This window comes from Zasmidium cellare, assembly GCF_010093935.1.
Source record: "Zasmidium cellare ATCC 36951 unplaced genomic scaffold M409scaffold_15, whole genome shotgun sequence".
Taxonomy (NCBI): domain Eukaryota; kingdom Fungi; phylum Ascomycota; class Dothideomycetes; order Mycosphaerellales; family Mycosphaerellaceae; genus Zasmidium; species Zasmidium cellare.
The window spans coordinates 253,872-271,973 of record NW_022986959.1 but is presented as its reverse complement, the minus strand read 5'-3'; the positions used below and the strand labels follow the sequence as shown (position 1 = coordinate 271,973).

At 54.3% G+C, this 18,102-nt stretch overlaps 8 protein-coding genes across 8 annotated transcripts; 3 read left to right on the top strand and 5 right to left on the bottom strand.

The window, feature by feature from the left end:
* Positions 1–768: 768 nt before the first annotated feature.
* M409DRAFT_22237 (uncharacterized protein) lies at positions 769–3,396 on the top strand (the record flags this gene model as incomplete). The annotated part of the gene is made up of 8 exons (XM_033806247.1): positions 769–836; positions 902–1,296; positions 1,351–1,479; positions 1,529–2,076; positions 2,132–2,405; positions 2,456–2,631; positions 2,699–2,876; positions 2,930–3,396. The coding sequence occupies 8 exons, from the start codon at positions 769–771 to the stop codon at positions 3,394–3,396; spliced, it is 2,235 nt and encodes a 744-aa protein (XP_033668317.1).
* A 934-nt stretch (positions 3,397–4,330) lies between these two features.
* Positions 4,331–5,798, top strand: M409DRAFT_22236 (glycoside hydrolase family 76 protein; the record flags this gene model as incomplete). Its single annotated transcript, XM_033806246.1, has 3 exons — positions 4,331–4,412; positions 4,467–5,298; positions 5,363–5,798. 3 exons carry the CDS (start codon positions 4,331–4,333, stop codon positions 5,796–5,798), a joined length of 1,350 nt encoding a protein of 449 aa, XP_033668316.1.
* Positions 5,799–7,020: 1,222 nt separating this feature from the next.
* On the bottom strand, positions 7,021–10,357 carry M409DRAFT_36539 (uncharacterized protein; the record flags this gene model as incomplete). The annotated part of the gene is made up of 3 exons (XM_033810570.1): positions 7,021–7,387; positions 8,282–9,554; positions 9,601–10,357. 3 exons carry the CDS (start codon positions 10,355–10,357, stop codon positions 7,021–7,023), a joined length of 2,397 nt encoding a protein of 798 aa, XP_033668315.1.
* A 749-nt stretch (positions 10,358–11,106) lies between these two features.
* On the bottom strand, positions 11,107–11,946 carry M409DRAFT_22234 (uncharacterized protein; the record flags this gene model as incomplete). The annotated part of the gene is made up of 1 exon (XM_033806245.1): positions 11,107–11,946. One exon carries the CDS (start codon positions 11,944–11,946, stop codon positions 11,107–11,109), a length of 840 nt encoding a protein of 279 aa, XP_033668314.1.
* Positions 11,947–13,264: 1,318 nt separating this feature from the next.
* Positions 13,265–13,732, bottom strand: M409DRAFT_22233 (uncharacterized protein; the record flags this gene model as incomplete). The annotated part of the gene is made up of 1 exon (XM_033806244.1): positions 13,265–13,732. The coding sequence occupies one exon, from the start codon at positions 13,730–13,732 to the stop codon at positions 13,265–13,267; it is 468 nt and encodes a 155-aa protein (XP_033668313.1).
* Positions 13,733–14,098: 366 nt separating this feature from the next.
* M409DRAFT_22232 (uncharacterized protein) lies at positions 14,099–14,905 on the top strand (the record flags this gene model as incomplete). Its single annotated transcript, XM_033806243.1, has 1 exon — positions 14,099–14,905. The coding sequence occupies one exon, from the start codon at positions 14,099–14,101 to the stop codon at positions 14,903–14,905; it is 807 nt and encodes a 268-aa protein (XP_033668312.1).
* A 152-nt stretch (positions 14,906–15,057) lies between these two features.
* M409DRAFT_22231 (uncharacterized protein) lies at positions 15,058–15,839 on the bottom strand (the record flags this gene model as incomplete). Its single annotated transcript, XM_033806242.1, has 2 exons — positions 15,058–15,225; positions 15,303–15,839. 2 exons carry the CDS (start codon positions 15,837–15,839, stop codon positions 15,058–15,060), a joined length of 705 nt encoding a protein of 234 aa, XP_033668311.1.
* A 1,118-nt stretch (positions 15,840–16,957) lies between these two features.
* On the bottom strand, positions 16,958–18,046 carry M409DRAFT_22230 (uncharacterized protein; the record flags this gene model as incomplete). Its single annotated transcript, XM_033806241.1, has 1 exon — positions 16,958–18,046. One exon carries the CDS (start codon positions 18,044–18,046, stop codon positions 16,958–16,960), a length of 1,089 nt encoding a protein of 362 aa, XP_033668310.1.
* Between the last annotated feature and the right edge of the window lie 56 nt (positions 18,047–18,102).

Sequence of the window (18,102 nt, the reverse complement as noted above, 5' to 3'; positions counted from 1 at the left end):
AAGCTTGAGCTGATCTTGTATTGCTGTCGCTGCTGAAGGGATAGTCTGGGTCCTCGAACTGGTGTTCCGATCCACTGGCATTCGGTTGCCTCGTGGGGCTAGTGGCGCGAGCACGCGTAGGTAGGGCTGCAGGGTTTCGAGGCGTAGCAGGAAATGGTGCATCCTGAGGATCCAAAGCAAGGCCGTGAGCAGTCAATCGCTGCCCTGTCTCGAGGTTGGCCGCTCTCAAGTGTGTACTTGTTGTACTCAATCCTGTCAAATTGGGCACCCGTGTCCAGCTGAAGAGCCAACCGCGAGCCAGCATTCGTCTTGTTCAGAGAGCCGGCATAGCTGATGCTCGGCCGAGTTCCAGATCGAGCAAGAGACGTTGTAGGCGGCCAGTCGTTCCGAGGAGCTCGCTCGCACGTGCACGCAAAAATTAAGCTTCGTGTGCCTTCCTTTCCGGGTGTAGTCGCCATGGCTTTATTTTGACGTCGCTGCGAGTTTGATCGTTATTGTTGCTGTTTGATGTACTTTGTTGAGGACTCGGGAGGAATTTGCCAACAACGAATGCATCTTGCACAAAGTTATGCAGACAGCTCTTCTCGTCATACAATTCGAAGCCCCCTCATTGGCGGGCAACACTGTGTAGTCAGCAAGATCAGATAACGACAGGAGCACCTCCGCTTTCACGTCGCACTCCAATACCGACTTGGACCAGATCCTCACCACATCAATACGAAATACCAGCAGCGTATAGCATTCGGCATTTAGGATATTAACGCCAAAATGGACAACGCCAGCCCAGACGACTCCTCGCGCAGACCACTTCGAGTCCCCCGCCGGACCCCAAAAGCGTGAGAGAAAACTCTTCCGGCCTGCACTTCCGAAGCCCATCGCTGACCCTCACCGAAAAACTCAGCTGCAAGCAATGTCGAATCTCCAAGATCCGGTGTTCTGGTGAACACCCCTGCGGTCGGTGCACGAAACGTGGAGTGGCGTGTGTCTTCCCCAGCGACGAGGCGCATGTGTCGATTCCGATTTCGTATTTTGAGGAGCTGAAGCGGAAGGCGGAGGGCTTGGATCGGAGTCAAACGCCGGTGGAGAGAGATGGGCGGCTTGATGCTGCTGGGTTTGGGAGTGTGTCGGAGCAGGTGGGTTATGGGAATGAGGAACGAGAGGAGAGGCCGGCGAAGAGGCCGAAGACTAGCTCTTCGTGGCCGGCGCCGTCGCCTGCCTCGTTTGGGGCAAGCAATTCTTTGACGACAGACCTGGACCCTCGGCTTCGTCCTCAGACCGCTGGCCTGGATGCTCTCGGTAAGATCTCGGAGAGGAATTTGTGGAGGTTGTATGGGCTGATAGTCTTTGTAGCGGATGCTTCTGCTCATGCCGCTCATGATCAAGGCAGCGGTGCTTGGGCAACACCCACTGGCCCCTCGCCGCACAATCCCCTGGTTGGGAGTAGCCTGAGCTACATCTACGACAACGTTGGCCGAATCAGTAAGTGGAATAACCGTCTGAACTCACGGCATACTGACTACTCTCGCAGGATCACTGGGCCCGACCTCATCATGGGCCTACTGCCAGCGAGCCCTGGCCTTGCTCCAGTCACACTCGCCAGACTCAACCCGCCCACCTACTGCGACTAATCTTGATGGCGCAGCCTTCCGACTACGATGGAGTCCAAGAGGTACTGTCCAAGCTTCCGACGTTAAGAACCTACCATCGAGCGACTACACTGCCTACCTCTACAGCACCGTGCAATTCCACCTACGGGAGTTATGGGCTGTCGTAGACGATGGACAATTCATGAAACGGCTCAAGCAGTTCCAGGTCTCATGCCTTGAGACCGCGAGGAACCATCGTCTATGGTTTGTACAGTACTTGTTCATCCTGGCTTTCGGCAAGGCTTTTCTGAACCACCCGGGCCAGTCAACGAGTGCAGGCCCACCGGGTAGTGAGTATGCTTCTCGAGCGATGTCCCTGATGCCGGATGTGGCAGAGATGCATGAGGAAGGCGTTCTTGCTGTGGAGGTTCTGTCGCTCGCTGCATTGTACTTCCAAGCGATTGATATGCGCATCTCGGCGTACCAGCTGGTAAGTGCTTGCATTCCATCACTTCAGGTCACCATAATCTGACACATAGCCCCAGATCGGACAGGCTCTCCGTCTCGCCTACGTTGAAGGACTTCATCTTCAAATCCCCGACGATGTTGTCGATACTGCCTTTGCCGCTCGCTGCCACAAAGCTTGGTGGGTCGTATATGTTCTCGATCGAGAGTTTACAGTGACGATGGGTTGTCCGAATCATCTGTCGGAGAACGAGATTTCGGCTCCCCTCCCATCGGCGCAAGGTTCGCAGCTTCTTGCTCACGGCTTCGGATTGAGAGTTCGTCTCGCAAAGCTCATGGCCAAGACTTGCACCAGTAAGTGGAAATATGCTTTCAAGTACCGCTCCCGCTGATTCCAGATATAGCGGTATACAGCATCGAGAAGGGCCTGGGACAGCCATTCATCAGCAGCACTACCGACATATTGCATGAGCTCGCAGCCGTCTCCAGAGATCTGGAAAGTGTCATCTCGGATTACAAGAGGTCGCCCAATGGAGATCTGCCAAACATCTTCAGGCACATTACGCTGTCATATCATCATGTAAGCGCCAGCCATCATCATGATGGACTGCTGAAAATTTGACATGAGCTGACGATTCTCAACACAGTGCATCGTCCTAGCTACCCGGCCATTGGTCATGTGGCTCTTCATGCTGAGCCTGCAATCATACCCATCAGAGCCACAACACCTTGCAGCACCCATTGAAGCCCTACTTCGAGCCGGCGCCGAATCTGCGAACAGTGTGCTCGTCATGCTGGCTGCACTCGCCGAACGCAACTTGCTTGGTACGTTTGTAACACTTCGACGAATGATCCTCTCACTGACAACATACCTACAGAAACATTCCTGCCCTTCCAACTCGAATACGTCTTCTCCTCGAGCACACTCCTCTCATTGCTGGGCGCCATGCTGCCATCCTACTTACCAGATCCATCCTGGCAAAAGAACGCCTTCGCCGTCCTCGACAACATGATCGGCGCTAGAAACGTCGTCGCCCCGCTGAGGAAGGCCGAACTTCGAGACATCGAGGAATTGCTGGAACCTATTCGGCATCACACTTTCCTTGCAGCGGAGACGCCCCAGCAGCCGATGCTACCACAGCAAGCCGCAGCCATGTCAGACAATCACACTTCAGCGGTCGCCGACGGCGGTTTTGGTGATGGGCTTGATGGAGCGGATGATCTTTTGGCTGCTTGGGACGAGTTGTATGGACTTGCGCAGCCGATGGCCAGCGGTGATTTCATGCTTGGCTTGGCTGAGCAGTTGGAGCTGGGTGATCTGGAGGGATCATTTTTGCTGCAGTGAGCCATTTTCGCAGCTCTTGCAGCAGCATCGCATCTTTTCTCTACAAGATAGTACATTCCTCGCGAGGACTTGCTTCGGACCGCTTCACCGAAGAAGAGTGCAGCGGCAATTGCAATTACATCTTGCTGAGTGCTTTCCTACCGATACATCAGTACACATCATTACCATGGCCGCGGACATCTTCTAAAGCCACGACAAGCTGCAACGCATCTCCATCACAAGCACCGAAATGTTCGGTTCGGTCCTGTCGCATGTTCTATTTTCGTCTTCGTCGCGGCGGCAAGGAAAGTGAGCTGAGAGTTCACAAGCAGCTCAAATGCAGAAAACGGCCTGTTTCCGCCATCTCTTCACCCAGATATAACGTCGTGAGAATAATGCACGACTACAAGAACGATGGATAAAGGCCAGAGGCGTTGCAAAAGACGTCACCAAACCCAGAGATCAGTGTTGTGAGACCCTGCGGCAAATCCGGCACCGACAGGGGCAGCAACAACCAAGTAATCCAAGCGCCCGGCAAGCTTTCTCCGGCGAGACCTGAAAAAAGCTTCTCATCCACGCCAAGAGCCGTTTAGGCTTGGGGTCGACCAGAAAGCGGGATGGCGGCCTTCCCCCAACGGCTTCTCATTGACGTGAAAGTATTCTCCGATTCGTCCTGTCATGCGCCCGCCGCTCAGCCCTCGTGTTGCTGACGCGGCGCACACCTCTCCTTTCCCTCTCTCACCATTGTTGCATCAACAACAACACCATGTCCGCACGACTGCCATCAACGGGCATCTGAGAATTGTTGGAGACGGAAACAGATCTCGTTCATTCACTTCGAGGTCTTGGCTGCTTGGCGCCGAGCCCGTTACGCTCGTTTTGGGAAGGAAGGCGCCTTGGCCGGCGTGCGCGTGGATGAGTGGCGAGGCCTGAGAATCATCACAAACCGCCCAGCATGAGGTTTCTGAGCCTACCCGCCGCATTGGCGGCCATGACTGCGACGACTGCGGCCATCCAGGTCGACATGACCAGTCCAGGTGTGTACCCCGACCATACCGCCTCTAGCCGGCCTGCCCACTGACACCTCGCAGACTCTATCAGAAGCGTCTCCAAAACCATAGCCGGCAAAATGCTCGAATGGTATACCGGCAACCAACCCGGCGGCACCCCAGGAATTCTACCACAGCCGTACTACTGGTGGGAAGGCGGTGAAATGCTCGGCGCCCTGATCGACTACTGGTACTACACGGGCGACACGCAATACAACGACCTGGTAATCCAAGCGCTGGTGTTCCAGTACAGCCCGACGTACGACTTCATGCCAGCGAACCAGACGAAGAACGAGGGAAACGACGACCAGATGTTCTGGGGCTTCGACGTCATGTCCGCCGCTGAGTATGCATTCCCGAACCCACCGGCGGACCAGCCCAGTTGGATCTCTGTCGCGCAGGCGGTGTTCAACTCGCAGTATTATCGCTGGGATACGGAGCTTTGTGGCGGCGGACTGCGATGGCAGATTTTCCAGTGGAATCAGGGTTATAATTATAAGAACTCGCCTGCTAACGGAGGACTGCTGAACCTCGCGGCGAGGTTGTACGCTTACACTGGAAATCAGTCGTATGCGGACTCGGTCACGAGGTCCTGGAACTGGATGTCGGATATTGGACTCATCAGCCCGACGTACCAGGTTTTCGATGGATCGGATGGGTTACTGAACTGTACGCAGCTCGATCATGTCCAGTGGACGTACAGCGCGGGTATGCTCCTCAACGCAGCGTCGGTCATGTGGAGTGTCACCAATAGCACTGTGTGGTACGACCGCGCACAGGGCCTCTGGAATGCCTCGAGTGTGTTCTTCAAAGACAAAGTCATGCTCGAAGTGGCGTGCGAACCGCAAGGAAACTGCAATCTCGATCAGCAAAGGTATGCCGCACCACCCCTCCCTAAATCACCCTCCCCCGCCACCGCATACTAACAATATCCACAGTTTCAAAGCCCCCTTCTCCCGCTTCCTCGCCGCCTCGATGAAATTCGCCCCTTGGCTCTACCCCCAAATCCAACCCCTCCTCTACACCAGCGCGCAAGCCGCCGCGGCGCAATGCAACGGCGGCAGCGACAAAATCACCTGCGGCACCAAATGGACCGACAACGGCGTATGGGACGGCACCAGCGGAGTCGGCCAGCAGATGTCGGCCCTCGAGGTCATCCAGGCGAATCTCATCCAGAACGCCACCGCGCCGGTTGCGCACGATACGGGTGGTATCAGTCAGGGCAATGCGAGTTTGGGCACGGGCGATGGGGATGTGGGGAGTAATCCGGTGGTTTTGGCCCCGGTTACGACGGGGGATCGCGCTGGGGCGGGGATTTTGACGGCTGTTGTGCTTTTGGGGTTGTTGGGTGGGGCTTGGTGGATTGTTTCTTGAGAAGGGTATGAGGGGTTTGAATTGATATGGACTTTTTCTTTGATGGGTGGCGTTGCGAGGTGTGAAGAGAGAGGTTGTGTGTTTGACGGCTGTATAAAACTTGAGCTGAACTTGATCCGTATTCGACATACGACAGAGTAGTGTAGAAATGACAGATCGCAGAATGTTTCATTGATTTCGCTATGTAGAAGGCACAAATCTCGGTGAGAAATGAGACGTCGTTATGCTGATGGAGCTACAGGCGCAGCGCCCTGCTTTCATCGCCTCAGGCAGCTTCATCGTGTGTGCTTCGAATGGATGAGATCGAAAACCTCGCTTTCTGCCAGCTTCCACGTCGCTACCTTGACAATCTGCTGCCAGAACATTGCTTCAACGATACGCCGAAGTGCTGAGAGACATCGGCAATGATCGATCCCTGCGCCTGCATTCGCCCTCAGTCTGTCTTACACAGTGTGCGTTCGCCAATGGCATATCAACTCCACAGAATTCCGAAGGAGAAACGACTGAAAGGGGACTTGAACGATTCCGACGAAGGGCTTCTGGCTGGTCCCTGCGGAGTTTGTTGATTGCCAAGGCACAGCGAAAGCATCAGGTAGGGAGCAGGACGGTGTCACTGATGCGTGCAGTCGTTCTTTTCTGTTCTGTTCTATTCTGTTCATGACTGTGGAAGAGAATGGGGGCCTCGTTCTTGGTCTTGGTCTTGCGGTGCTCGAGATTGATGATGTGGGTCTATGGTATAGAGGTGTCTGGACATGGTCGACATGGAGTTCGCCGTGTCGGTACTGCGGATGGGTAAAGTGTTGCCTGGCTTAGGCAATACGCCGTCTGATGCTTCTTCCATTGCCCCCTTTTCTGTCTTGATCTTAGACGTTACCATCACTTGAGGCAATCTTCACAATACCCCGAGGTCTCCAGAGTCTCCCCACTGCAAGACGGCTGTTTAGTACACCAACGACACGCCTCTGGTCGTTTCTGCCCCGGATACGCCTCAGGAATACTCGGGCAAGCAGTCGACATCTCTTTGGCCTCTATGTTTTCCTACCACGGGATGTCATCGTCGGGTCGAGGGGACCGCCTTGTCCTGGAGCAACCGACATTTGATTCCCACTAGAATCTTCGATATATAAGCTTTCGACTTTGGACGCCTAGCGTGTGTGTTGCTCGCGACACTATCGGGGCGTGGTCTTTGGTCTTCGTGGCTGTGGTTCTCGATTGCCTCTTTCTACAGCTCATGTCCATCATCTGATGATTCCTGTGCGGGTGTTGACGGACTGTCACGCTCTTCTTCCTGTTCGTGGCGAAGCCGGCTGATTTGCCTGCCGAGGCGGTCAACGTCCTCCTGGCGTTCCGTCGGCAATCGGTCTCTTGCTGGCAATGCGCGCTGATACATCTCATCTGCCTTCACGACCCGACCTTGCTCAGCGTAAAGAAGTCCGAGATTAATGACTGGGTACATGATCGTCATTCCATGGTCTTCGCCATATAGCGCCTCGTATCCCCTTAGAGCGTTTAGTAACAACTCTTCTGCTTCGTCAAACCTGCTTTGCTTGCCGTACATGTTGCCGAAACTGCCCATGACCAATATCGTGCTGTGATCCTGCCCGACTGCACGCTCGAGGAGGCCTCGTAATGCTCTTAGGTACATCTGCTCCGCCTCATCAAATCTGCACTGGCTCTTGTAAAGCAATGCAAGACCATTGACCGGGCCCTCAAGCGTTCTGGCAGCGTCCCGTCCATACACAGTTTCGTAGCCCTTGAGAGCGAGTAGCAGAAACTTCTCGCTTTCACTCCAGTTCTTCTGTTTGCGAAAAACGTTGCCTAGCTTGTAATATGAGACAAGAGTGTCGGGGTGATCACGGCCTAATGCGCTCTCTCGGCATTGGACAAGTTGTACCAGTGTGTCCTCGGCCATGCTCAAATCACCTTTGGCTTCGTAGAGGTTTCCTCGAGACCACATAACTCGAAGGCAATCTGGATGACCTGATACATGAGAGCGTGAGTACCCTTGCGCTGCTTGTTGCAGAAGGCCCTCGGCTTCGTCAAAATGCTCAAGGCGGATGCAGACCTCTCCTAGCTTGCACGCGGTTTGAAGAACTACCAGGTCATCTCGTCCAAATGCCTTTTGCTGACCTTGAAGGACGCGTCGATACAGTTCCTTGGCTTGTGCTAACTGCTCTTTGCGCGCCAGCGTACTCGCCAATAAACCCACCGACTCGAGTGTTGAGTGGTGGTGCGGACCGAATGCTCTCTCCCGCCCTTCCATTGCATGACGTATCATATTTTCTGCTTTTGAAAGATTGTGTTGGTTCACACAGCAGGCTCCCAGATTGTGAGCAGTATGGAATTTCAAGGGTAGATCATCGTTTGCATCTTTCAAATCGCACCAAAGTCGATCTAACAGTAACTCAGACTCACAGGATTTTCCGGCGTAAAGGTAAAGCCCAGCAATCTCAGACAATGCCCAAGCAAGTCCTGGCGAGTACCATCGGTCCGTAAGGTCGGCGATTGTGAAGGAGGAGGCATGGCTATGAAGCCGCCTGTTCACCAGCCAGTGTTTCTCATCATCACGGGTTGGCACGTGTAACGCTATACAGCTCAGTGCAACTATGGCCAGCTCCGCATTGCCACCAGGGTTCAAAACGGTTCGTGTCCAGGAGTGTACGCAGGCGTGGATACTATAGCCGGCTGATTCCGTAAGCTCAAGCGAAGAAGGGTGATGTTCCACCAAGCCATGATCGCGAAGGACCCGAATAGCCTCCTCGAAAGTCAACTTGTCCTTCACGACGTCGGCTATCCACTGGGGTCGGTCTTCCATTTCTTCCTCGTCGTGGCGAAGGAGCTCATACCAGAGATCCTGGTTGTCAAAATAGGCCCACAATCGAAGAAGTCCAGCTGAGAGCGGGTTGATATTTTCAACTTGATCGAAGGAGACTTGCCAGGTAGAGTAGAGCATTCGGTCTTCGTAAGATACCAAGCCTGGGCTCGTTCGCTGCAATCTTGCCCACGCGCTGTCGTGCCAACGCAAATACTCGGAGAGGTCCATAGATGATTGACGAAGGTAAGCACCAGCAGTCGCTAGCGCAAGGGGTAATCCGTCCAATCTCTTCGTGAGTTGTGGGGCTGAATCATCGTGGAGCGTGATGTCACGGTGAGATGAGTCGGACAAGATTTTGAGACTATCTTCTGCACTGTTGAGCTTCCGCAGATGTAGTTGATGACCGATGTCTAGACGAGATGATCGAGTAGTGACTGCCACGAAGCCTTGCTGCGCCGAAGGGAGAAACTTTCGGATATCGATTGGCTCAGGGTCAGGATTGTCTGGTACCTTCGGATTGTCTAGGTTGTCGAGCAACAAGAGCCAGCGAGTGTTGCTGGGGAGCGACAGCCAGGCTTTAACAGCGTCCACAGCCGTGTCCACATTCGGTGCGACGGGATCCAAAGCCGTAAGGTGCTTAGCAGAGGGATGGACTTGCAAGATCTGCCGCGCGATATTAGCAAAGCTCGCTTTCAAGCTATCGAGGTCCTTTGCGTTCAGCCAGAAGATGGCGGAGTAATCGTTCCTGTGCCGTTTCGCGTAAGCAATCATCAGTTGAGTCTTGCCCATGCCTCCCAGGCCGTGAATGACGACAGTTCGGCGACTACCATCACTGTTCAACACTTCCCGCATCTTTTTCAGCTCATCCTGCCTGGCAACGAAAGATTCCACGCCGATGACATCGTCGATGGCTAGGGGTACCGCAAAGTCCTCGCGTTTGACTCCTGCGTCCGTCAGTAAGTACTGAAACTCATTACCCGAATCAACTCCCTTCCGCACCTTTGAAAACGTTCTCGATCTCGGTCTTCAGATGCCGGAATGCGTTTTCCTGGCCTTCGCTGTATATCAAAGGCAGGTTGACGCCACAGATCCCTAGAAGAGCATATGCCTTATCTTCCTCCTTGGTGGTCTTACGGCTGTCCTGCCATGACAGTCGTTCTGTGATGCTGAACTGCTCCAAAGGCTCGCCTCGAAGAGCTTTCGCGGGAATTCTCGTGATTTCGGATATGAGACGTTCCAGCGACTTCTTGTCACCGAGCTTGGCCCACTCCCTGGAGTAGAAAATGACATCTTTGGGGGCAATCAGTTCCTGCAAAGTCCATCCTCTGGTAAACCATCTGCTCTTTCGAATGCTGGTATCCAAACGCCCGTCTTGCTGCTCGCCCTGATCACGGTCTTTTCCTGAAACGTCCGGTAGCCAGACATAGCATACTTCCGCTTTTTGATACCATTTGAACATCGAGTTGATAGCCTCCGAGAGTTCGACCGAATTGTGTTTGTTGATGCAACAGGTATCAACCCAGATATGCTCCAGCCCTTCTTGCTTAGCCTGATCGGCGCAAAGCCTGATCTTTCGGAACCCATCTTTTGCCAATGCGCTGCCGTCGAGAACGTCTTGATAGAGGACTTCGTGCTCCGGCGGGCCCCAGGTGTGGGACAGAATGGCGTATCTGGGAATTTTGTCATCGCTGAGGTCGTATGTGAAGCTCAAGCTGCCGTCGTCTGTGATTTGGAGGAGCCGCATTTTGGAATTCGCAGCGTCAAAGTTTTCACTTTGGCATGACGATGAAGATCGGGGTAGGAGAGAGAACCATGTTTCCAGGTCAGAAGTGTTCAGAAAGGCTGGGCAGGAGGCCGCCCTCGTGGGGCGGAGTGCTTGCAGCTGAGCTTGCTGCGGTGTGACTGTGGCGTGTTGATCCAAGAGCTGTATACCAACCACCTCACCCCAATGCATGCATGCTATAAAGCCACAGCATCTGTCCCAAGGATACACTGCCTCGGCCGATCGTGCCTGGTGGCTTTGAGATTGGCGAGCCTGATCAGCTCAATGCTAACGGCAGCACATCTTACTAAGGCTCGCGGCCTACCTAGGCTGAGATTGCTCTCAGAACCTCTTGAAAGTATTGGAAGCACACAGGGAACTGGCTAGACTCCTTTCTCCAGCAAACTCGTGTGGAATTTCTAGTGATTTTCAGTTCATGATATTCCTCGCTTTGACAATCTTGTACCAGGCTTACATACGTCCGTATGGGTCCGGTATAGCAGGACAGTCTGTTGAAGTCATAGTTTGCACGCAGAAATTTGTGCATTGCTATGCAAAGCATGTTTGTCGTTCTTAGTGCAGACGCTGTCACACGTTTTCTGGTTCCCGACTGACATCAGACCAAAGAGAGATCCAACAACAGGTCTCGCGCCATCCTCAGACCCTCTGCACGACCTTCCTCGCGCAGTGTACTCTTTCATGTTCCCCAGCACGCACTCTCTAACTCAATCTTATCCCTCAACGACCACCTCGCCATCCTCGAACTCCAACGACCCCGCCTTCCTCTTCTCCATCGCCATCAGCTGCCACTCCATCTTAGACCGCAAATACGCCACAATCCCAAACATCCCGACACCAGTCGGTGCCCATGACTGAAGACACAGGCACTGGCTGCCGAGCGTCGTCGCCTTTATCACCAGGCTTACAGTGGCAGCAGAGAGCCCTTCCTTCGACCAAAGCACCATCAAGGTATGGAACGCCCTTTCTCGCTCAAAATGATCTGGCACGAGTGAGGACGCCGTCAGTGCACAGGCATTTCGTGTCCACTGGGTGCGCTGAAGTCTCCACCCGTCGTTCACATGCTGGAGCGTGAAACGTCCGCCGGCGTCGTCGAAGGCGAGCAGCTCCATGTGCTCGTTACCGACCACGATGGTGTTGATTTCTTGCTTCTGAATGATGCTCATCCACTGCGCAAGTTGTAAGCATTTGCCAAACGGTCTGCTCGCTGCTGCATCGAAGACGGTATTGCTGATGTGGTCGATAACGGTGATGTCGAGTGTGTTGATCTTCGTGATGCTCTCGTCCACGGCTTTCTTGATCTTGCTGTGTAGGAGGCGAATGCCGACTACCTCGCGCCAGGGGCTGTCTAGCTCCATGAAGAATCCATTAATGCTCTCGGGATCGTCGTCTAGGTCGAGAGAGACGTAGTCGTGCGCTTTGACGAGGAGTGCGGCTGGGAGAGCGAGGCGGATGATGTTGTCGAGCAGCTCCTGCGGCATGGTGACGAGCGTGGTCTTCGAATTCTTCTCATTCTTCCCCGAGGCCATCTTGCCGTCTCTGCTGTTGGACATCTTGCTGGAGGGCTTGAAGCTGATGTTGTTCTGGGATGAGGTGGCGAAAAGAAGGGGAAATTCTGGCGCTGGCGGAGATGAAACACGCGGGCAAACGGCGGCGATCTGAGGAATCTTCCACACAGAATAAGGCCACATGTAAGCAGACTCTGCTCCTATATAAGACTCCAGCTTCTACAAACACCCGATAATAGATTCCTACATAGCACGTGCAAAAACCTGCTTTCACATGTATCATTTGTCATTAGATGCTGTACACAAACATCACGAGTATCCGGATACTATCCGTTTCAGAAACAGTAGCAAACACGTGTTCTTGTAGTATAGTTTGCTGTCAAATGCTTACTATTGAAGAGCACGTGTTTGAAAGGTATACAAGACACGTACGTACAATAGAACTAAGACAGGTGCAATAAAGATGAAACTCATGAATGTCAAAGAGCGTGTGATGACATCGATACGAGCGACGCACGGAAGCAGGTCTTCAAGGAGGGATGCACATAGGAGATAGATAGGAGTGCAGGAGTCACCCAATGCGGCATTCGCGTTCTTTGTCTGGTCTACCGAGGTGGTAGCTAGAGAGACAAGAGCCCCCTTTATTTAGCTCAAGTACTCATTGTTCTTAGCCTGCACCCTCATTCTAGTGTCAAACTGCCTGTGTCGTCCTCATACTGAAAGTACCATCATGTCTGAAACCCAAGTCCCTTGCACCGCACTTGCGTTCCACGCACTTAGTACCCAAGAGGGGGATCTTGTAGTAACCAACAATCGCCATGATAGAGCTTATTCAGGCGCTGAAACCGGGCCTCCTCCTTCTGTTCCTCCACTTCTAGAACCTCCTGCAAGACAAACAGTAGCTTGTCCACCAGCCCCCGCCCAGAGTACGTCCCTCCACAGCTTCCCAGAGCACAGCGAGCAATGTCCTCGGCCTCGTCCTTCACGTAGCCCACAGGGATTTGGCGGGAGTTGTTGAGGCGTCCGAAGCCCCAATGCCAGAGATGACGGCCAGGGCTGCGCTCATGGCCGACACCGATCCACTTCGTGTTCCTGAGGATCCAGTGGCCTCAATGGATACTGATGCTGAGTGATGCTTTGACTTCATCGTTGTCGAGACTGTAGCTTACGATGTGGTCAGAATGGAAGTCGAGGTTGAGCGTGATGGAGGAGAAGTTGCGGAGGAAGAAGTTGTTGCTTCTATTGGGGTGGTTCTTGTCTTGGCTGAAGGTGGCGCTGGCCTTGATGTCAATGGTGAGAGCGACCTTCTTCGCCTCGATGGCCTCGACCCACTCCTCAGCCGTAGGAGGTAGCTTGATACCCATCATCGAATGGAGCGTGTATGCGGCGCCAGTTCATTGAGCGCCAACGCGAGGGGGATGGTTGGCGTGTTGTCGGGAGAAGAGAGGAACGCCTCCGGGAGGAAGTCGTTGATGATGGTGTCTTTGAGCTCTTGTGGAAGATCTGCGAGGGTCTTCGGTGGCGAGGTAGGGGTCGGCGTAGTAGTAGATGGTGTAATAGTGTCGTCGTGGCCGTCGCGCGTCTTGTTGTTGAGCAATATCAAAGTCTCCTTCTTCTGCGCCTTGTTGGTACCATCCATGGCAGCCATGTCCTTGAGCTCTTGCGGGAGGAAGGCAGAAGTCCTGGGTGGCGAGGTAGCGGTCGCCGTTGTGGTGTGAGGTGGAATGATTTTGTTAGAGTGGTCGCGATCGTCGCTCGTGGTATGGCTTAGCGACAAAGCAGTCGCCCTGTCCTGAACCTCATTCTTCTCCGCCATAATAACACGACCCATGGCAACAACAACCTTCATTACCGTCGTATCTGTCAGAGAAGACTGGAGAGATGATGGTCAAACTGCACACGTGAAGTACATATAAGCCCGCTCCATTCCGCGCTAGCAGGGATATTTCCAGCACTAGCGCCTTGCGCGCGTTTGTCCTCCCTCTCCAAACTTCACCCTCCTCGCAGCCCCAATTGCTCCCACACAATCACAAATACACAATGGCTCCGGGAAACGCCCAAGATACGGGCAGAATGCTCACCGCGACCCAAGAGGTCTTTTCGCGCTTTGCGCTTGTCGAGGTATGTTTACGCCCCTGATTATCCCCTCAGATTCCTATGTGGAAGGGGGTTTCTTGGCAGGTATCCCCTGGATGCCATGGAGGTCGAATATATCGATATGACCATCGTCAGCATGATCCCTTCCAATTCCCAGGGGATACACGAGCCCTTCACCAACGACAACATAACTAACCCCCCCATCCCAGAAAATCCTCCCCTCCCTCCCGGCCTCCTCCGTCCGCTCCGCCCGCTCGGCCTTCCGCGCCACCAACCTCACCATCCAGCGCTCACCCGCCCTCAACGTCGCCCTCCTCTGGCCCCTGCGGTGCGCTTCAACCCGGTCCTCTGTCCCTACGGAACACGCGCCATCCCCTCCCGCCGCGGGAACGCCCTCGACGCCCGGTGGGACATCCCCGGCGTGCGGGAGCACAAGTACTGGAGCGCGCCCCGCGTGAAGGTCATCCCGGCACAGAACCTCACCGTGGTGGAGGTCTCGTTGCGCTGGCATCGGGACAAGGTGGAGATGGGGCTGGACGAGAGCGATCCCCGTTTGCAGGAGTATCTGGTGTACCCGCCGACGAAAAAGATGCTGCTGAAGGTGGATCTGTGCGTGTGGGACGAGGAGGCGGGCGATATCGCCCATGTGTTCGCGCAGGTGGAGGTGATGGCTTGTCCAGTGGGGCTGTTGCTACAGATCGCGGAGGCGATGCTGGATTTGGCGGAGCCAAAGTGGCCGATGGGGAAGGTCGGTGGGGATTTCATCAAGGCCGACCATGTGGGCAGGGCGGTGGATATGTTGACGTGTTTTGGGGGGTTGGGAGAGGCGGCGAGCTTGGTGTGGGGTGGGTTGAAGGTGGTGATGGAGGCCAAGGTGGCGATTGAGCCGTACGAGGAGGAGGGATGAGTTTTTGTTCTGCGGCTGTTTCTGGGAGACCGCTCCCTTATCAAGGATAGATACTACGAGCATGCCACTGAGCTGCTAAGAGGCGTTAATAGGCTTCCATTGCTGGAGAGAAAACCTGGCGGCTGCGAGCTGCAATCTCCTCTCCATCCCGCTCACCAAGCCATACTACTCCCATCAAACCCCCAAAACTTGCCCGAATCCTCAGTGGTCAACCCATCAATCACCTTGATCAGCCCCGCCGCACTGTCCTCCACCGGCATCGGCTTCACCCCCTCCGGCACCCGGTCGTTGATCGCCAGACTCCCCATATCCGTCGCGACCTACACCACCACACACATCGTTAGCATCAATTTCAAAAAAGGAGGTTCTAGATGAACAAATGGTATTGCCAACTCACCCAACCAGGATGCACAGGCGCAACAACAAACCCCTCCCCTCTCAACTCATTATGCAACTGCACAGCCTGCATGTTATTCGCCGCCTTGGTAACAGCATACGGGCCCCTGAAACCAAACTCCGCTCCTCTCTGGGCAGTATTACTCCCACTGTAGCTCGTGATGATGACGATCTTCTTCGCCGTGCCCTTGCGGAGGGCGGGGAGGAAGGCGTTGACGACTCGCTGGACGCCGAGGATGTTCGTGTTCATGTATTCGTGCAGACGGTCCTCGGTGGTGGAGAGCAGGGCTTCGTCGAGGCCGATGGCGGCGTTGAGGATGAGGGTGTCGACTGGGGTGGAAAGTTTGGAGGCGGCGGCTTGCACGGAGGAGGTGGAGGATTGGTCGAGGACGAGGGTTTCGATGTTGGACTTGCCGAAGTCGAACGGTTTGCGGACGGTGGCGATGACTTTGTTCGATGAATCCCCGCTGAGCTGCTCGACGAGGCCGTAGCCAATCCCGCGCGAGGCGCCGATGACGAGGTATGTTTGGGATGGCATGATCTCGATATGTTTGAAATGCTGCTGGTGTCAGTAGCAGACAAAACCGTCACGTCCTTCAACGCCTTTTGTATCTTCCAAGCACCATGGCAGATACCTCTCTGAGCAGATAGCCTTGCAGCGATATCACTAATCCTACTTCCTCTTCGGGCATCCCGGCCGGATGCAGTGACTTCCCCAGCTATGCAGCCATTAATCATCGATGACGCTAATGCCCGGGCACATAAGTGCCTTACAGATTACCAAAACTTCCTACTACTTGGCTACAGTTTCGTTGTCTGGCACAGTATTGTTCGCTTCAGTGAGTTCATCAGCGACTCGAGGATGCAGAAGATTCTTGCTTCGTTTCCGCTCGGCGAGTTTTCGCCGTGGCGTATGCAGACAGCTGGTAGATTGCGTCTTGAGGGATCCAGGCATTTATCTTCGAGGGAGGGGCGTCCCATCCCCCCTCCCTCTCCTAAAGACCCATCTCAACACTCCTCCTCCTTACACAGTCGTCCCGCTCTTACAAACAAGCCTATCTCGCAATTCCTCCCCTACCAACCCCCCCACACACCCAACCCACCCAGCCCATCAAAACCCCCCCAACTCCGCACCCAAACACCAAAATCTCCTCCTCCCATACATCATTAAACGATAAACTAGCGTACCGAGGGAGGGTCGATATTCACGAATCCCCCGCGAGGACTACGTCTTGCAATCTGGAGATTTTTTGAAGTTGATAGGATGGTCTGCTTAAATCTTTGATCTTTTCGATAGCGGGGAGTTCGTCGCTCAGCCAAACAAACCCACCCAACCCTTTAAAACCCCGCAATCCCACACCCTAACACCAAAATCTCCTCCTCACATACGACGCTGAACGACATAAGGAACTAGCGTATAGAGGGTCCATGTTAACGAATTCCCGGCGAGGACTGCGTCTTGTAATCTAGAGATTTTAGGAAGGTGACAAAAGGATCCAAGGATTTTAGTCAACAGAGAGCCATCTAAGCGATCATCTATCCCATACGACAACCAAGCGTCTACCGAATGCTTTTGGTCTATACCGCCTCGAATGAGCAGGTTTGGCGATTGCCTCGCAGCTTTTTCTTATCACCACTCCGACCGATGCGCTGCCGTTAGTGTCCGTTAACACCATTGGTGACCGTCCCTTTACCAGCCTCGACTCCAAGACACTTCCCCAGCGCCCTCACACTCTCCCCCGTCGTGGCGAAACTCGTCACGAACCTCCCCACAACCTCGCCTTTCTTAACCTCTCCCATCCCCGCCTCCGGCCACTGCAAGAACACAACACCGTCCTTCTCCAACCTCTCCGCATCCTCAGCCTTCATGACGACGAAAAGCTCATTCGCCTGCGGGGTCCGCACGACTCGCATACCCTCTCGCTTCTCGAACAGAGCGGCGACTTCGCGACACATGGAGTTGGAGTGGCGGGCGATTTGCAGCCAGAGGTCGTCTTTGAGGTAGGCTTCCAATTGTGCCGAGACGAAACGGGATTTGGAGAAGAGTTGTGCGGCTCGTTTGCGGAGGAAGCGGAAGTCTTGTGCGAGGGGTTTGTTGAAGAAAAGGACGGCTTCGGCGCACCAGCAGCCGTTTTTGGTGGCGCCGAAGGAGAGGATGTCGACGCCGCGTTTCCAGGTCATCTCCGCTGGGGTACAGTCTTGTGAGACGAGGCCGTTGGCAAAGCGTGCGCCATCCATGTGGAGGGGGAGATGGAACTCCTTGGCGATGACGGATATTTGGTCGATTTCGGCCAACGTATACACTGTGCCGCTTTCTGTTGGATTCGTGATGCTGATGGCGACGGGACGGCCGCCATGGACGTCGTAAGAGGCAATCCGCTCCACTTCCTTTCGAAGTGCCTTTGGGTTCATCTTTCCTTGCTCTCCATCGATCTGGCATATCCGTAGCTGGCCAGAGAGATATTCTGGAGCGCCGCATTCATCAACGACGATGTGAGCCTCGCGATGGGCGAAGACGATTCCGCCTGGTTTCGAAACAGCGGTGAGCGCGAGGGAGTTGGCGGCGGTGCCGGTTGCGACGAAGAAGGCGGATAGATCATGCTCGAAAGCGGTTTTGAGTGATTCTTCGATGGTAGCATCGATATCTGATTCTCCATACGGCTTTGCGAAACCAGCGGCGTGCTGGGTCAGACCGGCTGCGATCTCAGGATGGGCACCTGCCCAGTTGTCCGATCCGAAGTTCATCTTCGACAGTGATGAGGTTGATATCGATCTGGAGGATGAAGTCTTCCCAGGTGGTT